Source organism: Helianthus annuus, chromosome 5 (assembly GCF_002127325.2).
Source record: "Helianthus annuus cultivar XRQ/B chromosome 5, HanXRQr2.0-SUNRISE, whole genome shotgun sequence".
In the NCBI taxonomy this organism is placed as follows: Eukaryota; Viridiplantae; Streptophyta; class Magnoliopsida; order Asterales; family Asteraceae; genus Helianthus; species Helianthus annuus.
The window spans coordinates 107,130,688-107,147,215 of record NC_035437.2 but is presented as its reverse complement, the minus strand read 5'-3'; the positions used below and the strand labels follow the sequence as shown (position 1 = coordinate 107,147,215).

At 37.3% G+C, this 16,528-nt stretch overlaps 1 protein-coding gene across 1 annotated transcript; it reads right to left on the bottom strand.

Moving 5' to 3' along the window:
- Window positions 1-12,542: 12,542 nt before the first annotated feature.
- On the bottom strand, window positions 12,543-15,493 carry LOC110940903. The gene is made up of 2 exons (XM_022182468.2): window positions 15,207-15,493; window positions 12,543-14,201 (listed from the first exon to the last, which is right to left on the bottom strand). The coding sequence occupies exons 1-2, from the start codon at window positions 15,319-15,321 to the stop codon at window positions 12,664-12,666; spliced, it is 1,653 nt and encodes a 550-aa protein (XP_022038160.1). The 5' UTR covers window positions 15,322-15,493; the 3' UTR covers window positions 12,543-12,663.
- Between the last annotated feature and the right edge of the window lie 1,035 nt (window positions 15,494-16,528).

Below are 16,528 nucleotides of genomic sequence, written 5' to 3'. Positions count from 1 at the left end.
TTTTATACTTCTGGGGTGAAATACATGCGACAATTATTACAAACATTTATTTACATGGTATTGTTAGCGTAGGGAGAGTTTACTACTAGATCATGTGAGGGGTGGGTACAACACTTAAGGCCATCAATCCTCGTTGTTAGGACCGAGGGACACAAGAGTGATAGATCTATTTGGGTGTAGCGAGCCCACACCCGTGAGGCCGAGGCGGCCCATAGAGGTGACTGTGTCTTACAGCCGAAGCCCGGTAACAAATTTGCTAGGTTTGAGTCTTCCTGCACCTTTTCACACATACCAGTGGCTTTGCAACCCATTGGTGCTCTTTTTCCTTATTGCTACATACCAGGGACTTTTATCCATGCATGAAAGGTTTATACATACTCACTTTTACATGAACTCGCTCAACTTTTGTTGATTTTTCAAACTACATGTATTTCAGGAAATTAATGGATCTGGCGAAGTGTGCAATCGTATCAAGCTGCGTAGGGAATAATGATGTCATCCAGTTTTAGGAGGTGTAACCCTTACCTGGACGGGTTACATGTCCTTAAACCATGTTTTTATTTAAGTCTTTTGTCGAGTCGTATGAACACGTTTTAATTATATCAAGGTTGTAACTTGTTTTATGTGTCGACATTTTAAACAATGATGTTATGGTAACTTTAAATTCAATGAATGGATGATCATCACGTGTTTTATTTTCATATAGCATTGTTATGACTTGTTGCTATGGTATTAAGAAGTCACACCAAATAAACCCACGCTTCTGCAAAAGCCAGGGTGTGACAGTGGCGATAGATCCGACGGTTTTAGGGTTTTGATGGGCGGCGGCTAACTGTTGTTTAGGTCTGTTTACAGACTTCTAGGGTTGTCTTGGTTGAAGTTGGTGAAGAACAGTGGGGGAACTGATTCGATACCACTGAACAGGTTGGATGAAGATCTGAGTTGAGCAGATTTGGTTGAGAACTTCGTTGGAAAATGAAGAACTTCCTCTGATTGGTGATTTCTGATAATTTTTTCGAGTTTGATTTTGTTTTCGGTTCTCTCTGGTTTGGGATTGGTTGTAGATGATGAGCAAAGTGTTCTAGGATCTGAAAAACTGCTCTGATACCATGTTGTAAATGATAATCAGAGACAAAGGATAATAAAAAAGAACTAAATTTCATTGATTTATTTCTTAGAATTTTTCTTTCACGGTTACAATACATAGATTAAATACAAAACCAAAGGCATAAAAAGGAAACATAATAATGGCAAATCATGGTAAATAATGGGAAATATGGCAATCCTAAATCACGACAGAATAGGAAACATGATATTTGAATGATTTCTTTTCTTTTTTCTTTAACACTAAACACCCTTGAACGCTTGCCAGAGGCCCCTCTCGGATTCATTTTCGTACATACATAATACAATGTTGGTAAGCAGGTAAACATAAGTGAAAACCATAACATTACCAGGTGGAATGGTGAACAATTAAAAGGCTAACCGCAAACAAGTACCTGCAATTTGGGACCTACAAAGTAGAAGAAAACACCATTGTTAAACCAGAATTAGGAGAGTTTGGCGTGGATGGGTAACATTAAACAATACATGTTATCACAAAATAACTGCAAATAGAATGCAAATTAATAAATCATATGTTTGAATAATACTTTTTTTTTGTGTCTGTTATCATAAAATGATTTTCCCAACAAAAGCTATTTGAATAATAATTCTTATGCTATTGCCCAACACATTTCTTTTTTCCATCGTTGGCTTGCCTCATACGAACCAAACCAAACTTTGACATGTGATAACTCTAAGCACTTAGCACCCACAATGTAGAAGAAAGCACACTAAATAGCAAAAAAAATAATAATAAAAAAATAAAAATAAAAAGAACTTTTGAGGCACTTATAATAAAGTTGATAAAAAAAGAATCCGATGACAACATAGATAACTAACTCTAATACAATTATGTTGTATAAACTGATCAAACGTTATATATCGAAGAATAATGAAACTATAAAGAAAGTATGGAAAATCTTGACATACTTGCATTCCAAAGTTCCAATAGTCTTGTGTCTAATTTGATGCTTGTTGTCATAAATACATAATGTCTATTTTTGATATTGGCATACATTATCATGATGTGTAAGGTTCTTAACCAACTATTTCTTATGGCATTAGCTCTGTAATCTCCTTATCGGAATCGAGGTTGTTTGATGCGATTGTAGGAAACACATGTTGCATTGTTGTATGAATGATAGTCGGTCAACATCGGTTTGCTAAGATATTCTTATTCTCTCGATCCTCACTTTTGTCGGAAGTCTAATCCTTATAAGTTTAAACTAAATAGCCTAAATGTTTAACTTCAGTATAAACTTCAAATACAAACAAAACGATATTTTTATGTTGTTTAACACATGATCAACGCAACAACGCTGCTAATAACCGACGCCTATTTATTATGACTTGATTAAAAAATCAGACATCCTTATCATTTAAAGTCCCCTCACAAGAATAATCATGGTCTGATAGGCACAACTCACAAGTAAACCAACTGTGTTTTTTTCTAATAAACTTCCAACCTAAACTAAAAAAGCTCATAATCCATCACTATCATACACAAAATCAGCTTCAATCAACCTCAAAATTAGTACAATCAACACACTAATCGAATCTTACTTGTCAATTTCATCCTAAATCTACACTTTGAAACCCTAATTTCCCCAAATTTTACCCCAATTTCACTCCATATGCTCAATAGATAACAAAATCAAACTCTAAAACCCCTATTTTCCCCAAATCTTCTTTCTTTCTTCAATCCTCCAGACGATACGATTAAACCCATGCAACAGAATAGAGCACAATCAATAATAAAAAAAAAGTGAAAAGATAATACCTGAGAGGAGAGTTGAGTTTCGCAGTGAACCCTAATAGGCGGCGTTTCTGTTCGTATGAAGGGGCGAAAACGAAGCAGATGAAAGAGGATTGAACCTTCCTTCGAGGAAGACGATAGGAATCCTAAGAAAAGAAGTCGATGAACGACGTAGGTAGGCAGGCACCGTCACCATCATCATCACCAGCGAAGTGGGCACTGAGATGAGTATGCCAGTCGGAAGTCATGGCTCCGTCGTCTTCTGTGTACATGCTAACGTTGTAAAACCAGGAAGTAAGGTTAAACCATCTGACGCCGTTAATGTGAATTCACTGTTCCTCGATTATGTTTGAAATTAATACATACTAGAATTTTCTGACCCATCAACGTCCAAAATCACGCGATTGTATTTTACAGTTTTCTTATATGTTAAAAGTGCCAAGAGCACATCAAAATCATTTACACTAAACCATCATTACAACGTAAGGGAGCACAAAAAGTGGGGTGTGTTGTTCTTGAGACGAAGCGGAGCAATCACCTGTCACTGACTCTTAATATTCATGATACCCTACGCAAACGATGACCATGTAAGATTCACCAATTTAATAAGAACTAAACACCCTTGAACGCTTGCCAAAGGCCCCTCTCGGATTCATTTTGGTACATACATAATACAATGTTAGTAAGCAGGCAAACATAAGTGAAAACCATAACATTACCAGGTGGAATGGTGAACAATTAAAAGGCTAACCGCAACCTAGGACCTGCAATTTAGGACCTGCAAAGTAGAAGAAAACACCTTTGTTAAACCAGAAATAGGAGAGTTTGGTGTCGATGGGTAGCATTAAACAATACATGTTATCACAAAATAACTCCAAATATAATGCAAATTAATAAAATCAAGTGTTTGAATAATACTTTTTTTTTGTGTATGTGATCATAAATTGATTTTCCCAACAAAAGCTATTTGAATAATAATTCTTATGCTATTGCCTAGCACATTTCTTTTTTCCATCGTTGGCTTGTGTAGGATCGTTTGGCGACCCGAATGAGTCGATCAGAGGCGTTTTCGTCAATTACAGGTGCGGAATAACAAGTAATCAACGTAGGAATAGCTTGCAATACACTTTAAACACTTTCTGTATTGATTTGACGGTAAATACAACGAGTTCTCGATCCGGCAGCACTTCGGTACGAGATTCTATCAACCGTTCCAACTGAGATCGCTCATCAGGTATATATAGGCAACTGGAACCGCTTATTGGACAGGCCCAATAAGCGGCCCATACATGATGTCACAAGAGCGATCCAGCCCATGGTCACTCGAGCGGTTCAACATGGTCACTCGAGCGATCCTAAACTCTAATGGGCCTAATAAGCGATCCACTAACCCTAATTCTATACATTTTCACATTTCCTCGTATATTGTGCCCAGATCTAACATTTAAGATTTATGACTCGATACAAGACGTAATCAGCAGATGTAGTGCACCAACAGACTCCCCCTCAGATGTTGATGGAGTCGACTATCGAGTCACACCAATGCTGTATCTTCACATCTTCAGTCTTGATCAGTCTTTGGGCTTCTCTCTTTCCCGTTTCAGACTCCCCCTCTCGATTTGCTGGCATTTCTATGATCTTCAGCAATATCTTCAGGATCTTTGTCTGGCTTTCCTGCATAACCTTTACCTCAAAGTAAATTTCTTTCACATCTATATTTCAAACATATAACCCTGCACCAATTCAGATTCTCATTCAAAACAAACACAGATTTTGATGAACCAATTTAAAGGTTAGATTATGAAAACAGTTAATTTCACACGAACACTCCCCCTCAAGTATTGCTCATCATGTTTAGCACTCAGAATTTTGAAAATCAGCAACTCAACATCAGTTGTCGAAAATCTTTTTGACTTTTCAAAATTTATGCTAAAACATACCAAAAATCTTTTTGGATTTTTCTGAAAAAAAATAAAATGCAGAAATAAACTATTTTCAGACAATATTATTGTGAGCTCGTGCAAGAGGATCATATCAGATTTGAGACAAATTACCAACACCATTAAGCTTTAAACATACTCAGTTCTAAACAATTTACCTTGATTGTCAGTATGTTTGTCCATTTAAATTTTCAACACAAATTTCAATCGATTCGAGATACGATATTAATGTTTTAGAGACTTAAACTTAATTGTGTATCACTCCACTTGAATATACTCCCGTATCCAGATCCCAAATATTCAGTCTTACAGGTGAGTATACCACAGCTGATATCTGTAAAGGGGTTATGTGCGAGGGCCGTGAGAGCTCAGGTCGATACTTCCGTATACGCAGAGAGATGACGGCTTCGACTTTTGGTGGGTCCCCTTTAGAGGATCTTTTTTACAACAGCAATGACTATCAATTTTATTGTTTAATCAGATTGCTGAGGGCGGCGCTTTTTCAAGCATTAGCAGAAAGTATTATCCGGGGACTAGGTCAGTACTTCCATACAGCAGAAGTCCCGGGATAATACCCCAGGTATCACTGAGCATAAAGACCTAGTATCTCAGAATACGGGACCTTTCAAACAAGATTTCGGGGGTTACCCATATATTCAAGAATAGTTACCCACGAATCAAGCAAGTTTGATTTAGATTTATATCTCGTTTCAATTTACTAAATGTGCGAAAATCTACTGACACATCCGCAGTAAGATCGTTTATCACATTTAAACATTCCAATTCTTTAGCATGTCGTGATAGTCCACTGATGTAATATCATTTCCTCTTTTATGCAACAAGAACTCATTTTTGATTTTATCATGTTTTTGGCTTTTTCAAATTTTCTGATGTTTTTGGATTTTCTAAAAATACTTACTCCCCCTAAAATTCAAATACATCTAATGAAAATTGAAAAACAAACTGTACAAAATATGACAACTGATATCGAATCTCCTCAATTCGCCATTCACTAGGCATAAACAATCAGAACTCCCCCTATCAACAAACTATTTTCCCATTTAGATTTCAAAACACTTAAGTTTGTTTTAATCAAAATGGTATTTCCGGAAAATAAGTTTGATTGATTTTACCAATTGTAGATTACCATTTGTAGAAATATCCAACAAATGTTCGGGGTTGTGGTTCATCATCTTGTCTTTCGACCAATGTAGGAAAATACAAGTACAAATTAATGTCCTTGATTTACCATTTTCAGTTCAGAAACCTCTGTACCAATTATAAAACATCAACAAACATAAACAAACCTCTTTACCATTTGTATGATTGACGTTACCGAATAAAATTCAAGAAAGATGCCGATTCATGCTCCACGCTTACCAACCTGGGAGCTCCGGCTAGTCCTGAGACTTACTGTTCATAATATGTACCATCCCAGTCACAAACCAGGGATGGTTCAACCTTTTCTTTCTTTGTTTTCTTCTCATAAAATTCCTTAACCCCTTTGACTTTTCGATCAATCATCTTGCCAAAGATATGTTTCACCTTGGGGTTAAAGACCTTTTCAGCATCAAATTCCTGTTCATCATGATAAAATTGGTTAGAAATTTCAACTTTACCAATTTTCTTTTTATAATTCTCAGCCCGAAGTGATGGAAACTCATCATCATTAGCACTCGTAACTGAATTCTCAACTTTTACATCAGCTTCACATTTTGAAATAACTTGTGGCTCCACTGACTTTGTGGAATCAGTTTCATCGCCTGAAGATAGCTCCTCTGATTTCGACCTATCAGAATCATCGCTAGAGCTTTCACCACCCTTTTTCACAACCCATTTCTGGTTGTTAGATTTGGCTTTCTTCTTGTAAAACTTGTTCGAACTCTCACCAATTTCAAAAATAGAATCTTTGAACAATTTTGTTCTATCAAGTGGTGATTCGAACGCAAACACCTTTTCTGAGATTTTGCGAAAAACTCCCTGTTTTGATTGTATCGCCTGAGAACAATCTTTGGCGATATGTCCAACATTGTTGCACTTGAAACAAGTTCTCGAGTCTTTCTTTTGTTCAGCTTGTTTCTTTTTCAGAAACTCACTGTTCTTTTCCCTCCAGAAACATGTCTTTTCTTCTTCATCAGTCGATGTACCTGAAATAAAGGACATTTTGGATTTAAAATCACGAACATATTTTTCATTTTTCTGTTTTTCTGTAGGAATAAAACCTAATCCTTTCTTTTTGAAATTACCGCTATGGTTTGACCTCTTTTGAAAATCTGAACCAGAACTGTAATTCTTTTTCTTGTTTAATCTCTGTTGTACTCTTGAGGTGTATTTTTTAGGTTTTTCATTAAGACATAAGTCTTTAATTTCAGAAATATTAATTTCTGTGAGTTTGAAAACCTTGTTTATCAATTCAGTTTTGACACCCCTTAATGGAAATTCCTCATCAGAATATAATTTGTCCGAATTATTCAAAGTATAAGCAACTTTAAACAACCCGTCATCCAAATTAGATTTTGATAACAAGAATTTTCTATCATAGACTAATTTTCCCTGTTTTTCTGTTTGACTCGGAGCTTTTGACTCAGATTTTGACTCTGACGCGGACACCGGCTTTGACTCGTCACTGTCATCACTATCTAACACATGATCTACAACTTTCTTCATCAATTGAGACTGTTGATCAATGTCAGATGATGTAAACACAACATCAATACTTTCAGGAAGATTGACCGACGACTCTGACTCCCACTGTAAATTTGTAGCCTTTTTGACTCTTTCATCGTTAGGATGTCTAGGCAAATATCCGTTTTCCAGTGGAGGTGGACATCTGTTATAACTGACACCTTTCTTCTTACCAGATGACGTCTTTTCAGTATCCTTTTTCTTGTCACTCTTCCTCTTGTCAGCAATCTTTTCTTCAATACTAACTTCAGCTGCTTTTTCTTCAGTTACTTCATCTTCTTCCCAGATCTTCATGCTCTCAACAGTAGGATAAATCCTGTCAATCACATAGGAAGTACATGAGTAACTTTTTAATAAACGATGCACTCTCTCCGTTTCGATTCGTTGCAACTCAAGCTTCTGTTCTAAAACAGCACACTTCTCAATATAGTTGTTTACAACTTTCTGCTTAGTCATAAACGCTCCCTGAAGAGTCTTCATTGCTACAGCTTGTTCTTCACTTGTTTGATTGTACTGATTCATTGTATTGTTCAGCACATCATATGACTCCTTCAGTCTGTTTAAGTTGTAAATCAACGTGCTGTTCTGCTTTTTCACAATCTCACAGTTTTCACATTTTACCGGAACCTCTTTCGCATCAACACCTTCAACAACCTTGAACTTAGGCACTTCTTTCACATTTTGCCTTCTCACCACCGGCACTTCTTCATCATCACTACTCACCGGTGTTTTAATCTTCTTCTTTTTCTTTTCCTTCTTGACTTTTTCATCTTCGCTATCACTCTCAGCAAGCAATTTCATATCTTCTCTGTATTTTCTCGCCCAATACTCTGTATCATCATCACTATCATCTACAATCTTTGCTGTAAATGCAGTGTAAGCTGTGGTTTGATCGGGAATATAATCATCCCAAGTGAAGTTTGCCCAGCTAAAACCTTCTGCAAGCTTTTCATCTTCTTGATCAATCAAACAAGCTTTTCCATTTTCTGAAATGTAATTATCCCAGGTAAATGATAGCTTTTGATTTGGATTAACCACACAAGCTCTCTTTCCTATATCTTCAATCACATCTCTTCCATGTGCAGTCTGAGCTTGATGTTTCTGTTGTTGAGATGATTGACCAACTTGGTGATAAATGGCTTTGCGATAATAATCATTGTTGTTGTTGAACGGATTTTGAGCTCCACTTGCTTCTCGGTTTGTGCATTCTCTCTTGAAGTGTCCTTTTTCCCTGCACCGAAAACAAGTGACTTTAGATTTGTCAAAACCTAAAGTAGAAACATCCGCATCACGAAGATCATCTCTCCCCGTGATTTGTTTGAACTTCTCAGCTCTCCGTAAAACACTAGCCAGACACCACTTAATATCCATCAGCTCCATCTCTTCAGCATCTATCTGATCGTAGTCTTCTTTGGTTAGCATTGGATTGCCGATACGACCTGCAACAAAACAAGTGTAAGATTCCAAAACCATTCCTAATAAAGACATTTGGTTTTTGGCAATATCTTCAGAATAATCTTGATCATTCTCAAGATTCAATACAATGTTGCACTGTAATTTTCTCCTGTTTTTAGTTGCAGAGATGTTTGGATCAAATGATGGAAATGAAGTAAAACTGGTCTTGCTGCTTGATCCAGATGATGGGCTTTCAGATAAGCTCTTGGCACTCATACCAGTCACAATCTTTGGAGATGAATTCGACGATTTTTCATTTACCCCAGCTTTATAATACAATCCAATATGTTGTTCACCATCGAAATCTTTCATTCTAATCACTTTTCTCTGCTCCATTTCTTGAGCTTCAATCTTTTCGATGAACTTACTGAGCGTCAGATTGCTAAAACCTTTCTTGTTTCTGAGCATCATCAAATATGTGCCCCAACTCTCATATGGTAACGCATCAGCAAGTTTGTCAATTAACTCCTCATTACTCTTCTCAATACTTAACCTTTTCATATTAGCAAGCAGATTACAATACGTTCAATAATTTCTCTCGTGCTCTCATTCTTCAATCCACGAAATATATCGAACTCTTTCTTCAAAAGTGATTTCTTGCTTTTAACCATTTCCTCACTTCCTCTAAACTTTGAACGTAATGCTTTCCAGATCGAATACGACGTTCCATTATGCTGTAAAAGAACCATGATATCTTCTTTGACTGCCTGTTGAAGAAGACTTAACATCATTTTCTCATTTTTGTACTTCTTCCTCTCATCATCTCTAAGATCTTTGATTGGAACTGGTTCTTCATCACTATTCAATGGTCGAACATACTTTGTTTCCACGCATTCCCAAGCGTCAAGATAATTCGCTTGCACCCAATTCTCAAACCGACCTTCCCAACCCTTGTATTCTTCGATGTTCATTAACTTGGGAGGTTTTTGCATTGTTCCTGTTTCGTTTTCTAACATTGTGGTTTGAATAGCGGTGATTGGGGTACTAGGAGTAGCAAACGCGTTATAGAAATCCTCGTCCGTTTTCAAATATTCAAAAAATATTTCAAACAGTCCTTAAAAGCGATCTAGCTGTTCAATTGGTCACAAAGGCGGTCCAATAAAATCAGATGAGCGGACAAGATGGGTCCAAATAAGCGATCCGGGTTGAATGAACACAAAAGCGGTCCAATCAATGTCCGTTCGAGCGGTTCAAAACACTAATTTGGAGCGATCCAAGTAATCAAGATCCAATAAGCGGTTTACAATCGATCGAATGAGCGGTCCGGATAGATGAATGGGCCAAATAAGCGGTCCACAATCAGTCAATTTCGAGCGGTCCAAAACAGTTCAGAAAAGCGGTCCACTTTCGGACATCATTTTGGCACACTATTTCTTTGAATTACAACACCAAACTTTCAAGGGTTTGTCTCTGGGTAGTTGCGCACAATCCCTGAGATTTTCAGCAAATTTCGACCGTTGAAAATGTCTGAATATGAAAAAGAATGAGTAGAAGACAGAATTATTGATGATTTCTAGCTATTTCCTGTAGAACTCCTCCTCCTGAAGCTCTGATACCAATTGTAGGATCGTTTGGCGACCCGAATGAGTCGATCAGAGGCGTTTTCGTCAATTACAGGTGCGGAATAACAAGTAATCAACGTAGGAATAGCTTGCAATACACTTTAAACACTTTCTGTATTGATTTGACGGTAAATACAACAAGTTCTCGATCCGGCAGCACTTCGGTACGAGATTCTATCAACCGTTCCAAATGAGATCGCTCATTAGGTATATATAGGCAACTGGAACCGCTTATTGGACAGGCCCAATAAGCGGCCCATACATGATGTCACAAGAGCGATCCAGCCCATGGTCACTCGAGCGGTTCAACATGGTCACTCGAGCGATCCTAAACTCTAATGGGCCTAATAAGCGATCCACTAACCCTAATTCTATACATTTTCACATTTCCTCGTATATTGTGCCCAGATCTAACATTTAAGACTTATGACTCGATACAAGACGTAATCAGCAGATGTAGTGCACCAACAGCTTGCCTCATACGAACCAAGCCAAACCAAACTTTGACATGTGTTAACTCTAAGCATTTAGCACCCACAAAGTAGAAGAAAGCACACTCAATAGCAAAAAAAAAAAAAAAAGAACTTTTGAGGCACTTATAATAAATTTGATAAAAAAACAATCTGATGACAACATAGATAACTAACTCTAATACAATTATGTTGTATAAACTGATTAAACGTTTTACATCGAAGAACAACGAAACTATAAAGAAAGTATGGAAAATCTTGACATACTTGCATTCCAAAGTTCCAATAATCTTGTGTTTAATTTGATGCTTGTTGTCATAAATACATAATGGCTATTGTTGATATGGGCATTAGCATGATGTGTAAGGTTCTTAACCAACTATTTCTTATGGCATTTGCTCTGTAATCTCCTTATTAGAATCGAGCTTTGATGCGATTGTGAAACACATGTTACATTGTTGTAAGAATGATAGTCGGTCAACATCGGTGTGCTAAGATATTCTTATTCTCTCGATCCTCAGTTTTGTCGGAAGTCTAATCCTCATAAGCTTAAACTAAATAGTCTAAATGTTTAACTTAAGTATAAACTTCAAATACAAACAAACAAAACGATTTTTTTTATGTTGTTTAACACATGATCAACGCAACAACGTTGCTAATAACCGACGCCTATTTATTATGACTTGATTAAAAAATCACACATGCTTATTATTTAAAATCCCCTCACAAGAATAATCATGGTCTGATTGTCACAACTCACAAGTAAACCAATTGTGTTTTTTTTTTTCTAATAAACTACCAACCTAAACTAAAAAACTCATAATTCATCACTATCATACACAAAATCAGCTTCAATCAAACTCAAAATTATTACAATCAACACACTAATCGAATCTCACTTGTCAGTTTCATCCTAAATCTACAATTTGAAACCCTAATTTCCCCAAATTTTTCCCCAATTTCACTCCATATGCTCCATAGATAACAAAATCAAACTCTAAAACCCCTATTTTCCCCGAATCTTCTTTCTTTCTTCAATCCTCCAGACGATACTATCAAACCCATGCAACAGAATAGAGCACAATCAATAACAAAAAAAGGGAAAAGATAACACCTGAGAGGAGAGTTGAGTTTCGCAGTGAACCCTAATAGGCGGCGTTCCTGTTCGTATGAAGGGGCGAAAACGAAGCAGATGAAAGAGGATTGAACCTTCCTGTGAGGAAGACGATAGGAATCCTAAGAATAAGAAGCCGATGAACGACGTAGGTAGGTAGGCACCGTCACCATTATCATCACCGGCGAAGTGGGCACCGAGATGAGGATGCCGGCCGGAGGTGATGGCTCCGTCGTCTTCTGTGTACATGCTAACATTGTAAAACCATGAAGTAAAATTAAACCATCTGACGCCGTTAATGTGAATTCACTGTTTCTCGGTTATGTTGGAAATGGAAATTAATACATATATACGAATATATGAATTTAGTTCAAAATATAAAACAACAATAAATAGATGTTTATGGGTTGGGCTTAAAAAATAGATGTTTATGGTTTAAATGGGTTGGGCCTAGCCTAGGTGAAGCATCAATATATATCACTCATGAATCAACTATTGTTGCAAGTTACAACACATTACATTACAACACAACCTCAACATAATAACAAACGTACAATCATCTTGCACATGTAAACATTTAACATCTTTCATCCCCATACCAATTATCCTTCTCCTTAGGCCCCGTCGGCCCTTCCTCCCCGTAAAGCTCCACCGGGAAAAGATCAATAAGCGTCTCCACTGTCAGCCGAATTAAAAACGGCAGGTGGCTAATAATCTTCTCTAGCTCCGACCGTCCATCGTACAACACCGTCGGCCCCCACTCCCGCATATACTGCAACCAGTCGGGCTCCGCCACCACACCGTTAAGATACTCCGCCGCTATAATCTGGTACCGTTTGCTAGCGTCAATAAACCGATCGCTTTTATCCACGTCGTTCTTCACTCCGATCCCGAACTTACTTGACCCTTGGATATACGTCCCGGCGTTCGGAAAACTAGCGTGCCCGTGTTTTGACGAGTAAACGATCGGTTTGTTTCCGTCGATAAACTCTATGTTACTAGCGTCCACCCACTCGCCACCACTATGCTCGGAGAAATAAACGCTCCAAAGCTCGCCGTTATAGTTGCTTATCCGGAGCGTAAAATGCTCCCAATCGCCAACATGTTCACCGACTCTATCCATCTCGATATTCAGGTTTAACAGCTCGACAGTAAACGTTATCGACCCGTTAAACGGGCAAAAAATCCACATAACAATATCGGTAAAAGTACCGCCTAACGCCGGTTTAACATGCACGTAAAGCTCTGCACTGTCGAGATTCCCGTGCTTAACTAACGTGTCGTCGTTATCATCCTCCGGTAAGTCCATCCAAAACTCACCGTCGTTTTTCCCGCCTTGCGGCAAAATCGACCCACTGGAATCAATAGGTCTCCCGTCGGAATTTCCTTTTCTAAACAGAAGTGCACCGTTTTTAAAAAACCACGGTACCGACGACGGCAAGTAAACCTCATCAGGATGGAAGTAAACCGTGGGGCCGTAGTGGTCGATTAACGCGTCTATTTGCTCCAAATTCGGCATTGCTTCAAGATCCGGTTTAACATTTCTCAAACAACAAATATCCAATTTGTCACTGGAAACCGAATCCTTACTACAGAAAAACGTCCCGACGGTAACACCTTTACAAAACATCCCCGTTTTACACGCTTTCGTGTTCCAAACTCGAAAACTCGAAGTCGACAGTATGACATCATCAACTTGACAATTTTCAGTAAGGTCGTCCCGTACACATCTAACTTGTTCAACATCCGGTTCAGTTTCATCAACGGTGACGACAAATCCTAAAGCTCGATAACCGTCCGGTTGCACCGGTTGCCACACGTAAACATTGGTGGAACTCCAGATTAGTTTGTAACCGAGAGGTAGCTTCAGAGGAGGAGATTCGGTTTCTGTGTTTAGGGCAGCTTGGGCAACAAGCACGTAGCCTCGAAGCTGTTGGTTGGTTAGCTGACCATAGTGACCGAAGGTGACGAACCCGTCGGGAATGGATACCGGTTTGTAAAATGTAACGCCGGTTTTTGATTTTTTGGGGGTGTAAGTTGATATCACCTCGAAGTCTTTAACCATTGCGACTTCTAATTCTCCGAGGTTTATTCTTCCTGTGGCGAAACCTTGACCTGCAATGTAGACATCGAGAATTAAGAAGATTGAATGGAAGTCTGATTTTGACTTTAAAAAGTCAAAATTTCAAAACCAAATAAACATTCATAACCATACCCATATCTACTAATATTCATCAGTTTAGTTCATTTATCTGAAAAAATATCTTTTGTGATCAATATCAGGCTTAGCTGACCACAAAAAGTCAAACTTAAATTACTATAACAAGAAACTTCACTATCCCATTGACTTCCAAATTTGATCCAAGATCATGAGAGTTATACTTGATCTTAGTTGAATATATCAACAAAGATTTTTTTTTTTTTTTTTTTTTTTTGAAAAGTGAATATATCAACAAAGATGAAATCCCAATTCCCAATTTTTCATTGTCTTTTGAGGTCAAAGAACTTGTTTTACGTATGAATCTTGGTAATCATTATTCATGCACAAAAATGATAAAAGAAACATTGCATAAATTTTGAGGTCAAAGAACTTGTTTTACATATGAATTAATTTTTTTTTTTTAAATTATGGTACAGAAACATCGCATAAATTTTGACTTTTGAGGTCAAAGAACCTGTTTTATGTATGATTCTATAGTTTTTTATAATCACAAACAAAAATGAAAAAAGAGATCTCATTTCATAAATAATAAAAACAAACCAAATTTGGTATTGTAAAATACACAAAACTGGCAAAACAGTCAAAGTCAAAGTCAAATCTGATCAACAAAAATTTCATCTCAATTACATCCAATAAAGTTACTGTATCACTCATTATCTGATCAAAATTAAGAACAAATTATGCATTTATAATTTATGACCCAACCCAATAGGTACAAGTCAACACAACCCAAAATAGTCAAACAATATGGAAACTTAGTCAAATTAACAACAACAACAACAACTGGTCACTCACAAATAAAGAAACCTATCCAATTAAATGATCAATAACCAAAACCCATCAACAATTTCGCTCAAAAACAACCAAGAACACAAATAATAATAAAAGAGGATAGATACCTTGAGGCCATTGTGGAAGCGGTGAAGGAAGAAAAAATGGTTTTGGTTCTTCTGGCAACAACAAATTGTACAATTCACCATCTTTGTCGCTGCAGCAACACTCAAATCCAAACATCGTGAGTTGACTTTGGGGGAAGAAAGTCAAATTATGAAACACCCCTTCTCTTTCGGTGGAGGGAGGGGTGTTGTTTGTTGATTAGAGTTTTCAATGGAAGATTGAGTGAGACTACGGCAACTTCAAGAAGAGAGAGAATGACAAAACGACACCGTTTGTAATCTGTTTCATCCTTTTTGATATTTATTTAAGTATTTAATTAACGTGGAAATATTCCTGTCTATCTACTTAACCATTTTTATAATCTTTCGTGAGTTTAATTTTTCTTAATTAAATTCATTAACAAAGGAATGTGACCGTTTGTCGTTTATACGTATTGCTAAATTTATAAGAAGGATGTGTAAAAATGATTTGTTTTATGTATTTTGTTTTTTCGTAATTAAATTAATTATTATTAAAAGAATAAACGATTTTCCTAAAAAGAACTTGAGTAAAAAATAATGCTATTCTCCTTTTATTATATAATATTTTAAGTAAATGACCGAAATAATTCTAAGATATTACAATCCTTTTTGTTTAAACTTTCGTACACAAGCCGAAACCTTTATTTATTATTATCATTTTATTTTCCTTTTTCCAGTTGAATCTGACAAGTATTTTGTTATTTTCCTTTTTCCAGTTGAATCCGACAAGTATTTTGTTATTTTCCTTTTTACACTTGAACCTGACAAGCATTTTGTACCAGTGTAATTGTGTAAAACTAGTTTTTGCTCGGTTTGAGTTGCGGGAGCACTAACCTTAAATATTTATCTCTCGTAATATCTACGTCTCTGTATCGGTTATTCATACATACTACTCATAATAATATTTTTAAAAAAAATTACATCGAGTCTACCAATTAAGACCATAGGGTATGGTGGGGCTTGGGTTGGGGCTTGAGTTGGGGCATTGGTTGACACGTGGAATGGGACCCCCCCCCACCACTCAAACCCACGCCCATGGGGTATGGTGGGGCTTGGGTTGGGAGGCATGAGTTTGATTTGGCCATTGAGAGCCTGCCATGTCACTTACTAGCCCGCCCCACGTCCGGCTTCAAACCCACACCAATGGGGGCCACGCCCAAAACCCACGCCCAACCCAAGCCCCCGGGGTGGTGGCTTGGGCGTTTTCAACCAACCCACGCCCTAACCCAAGCCCCATACCCCATGGCCTAAAAGAAAACATTACCATAGTTTTGTTAAAAAACTAAAACGATTAAAAAACTATA

What these genes read in the sequence shown, in the direction of transcription:
- LOC110940903 (XM_022182468.2), bottom strand. Translation starts at nt 15,321, where the DNA reads ATGTTTGGATTTGAGTGTTGCTGCAGCGACAAAGATGGTGAATTGTAC. An exon ending in GCTTCCACAATGGCCTCAAG is followed by an intron (nt 14,202 to 15,206) that starts GTATCTATCCTC and finishes TCTACATTGCAG; the next exon opens with GTCAAGGTTTCGCCACAGGA.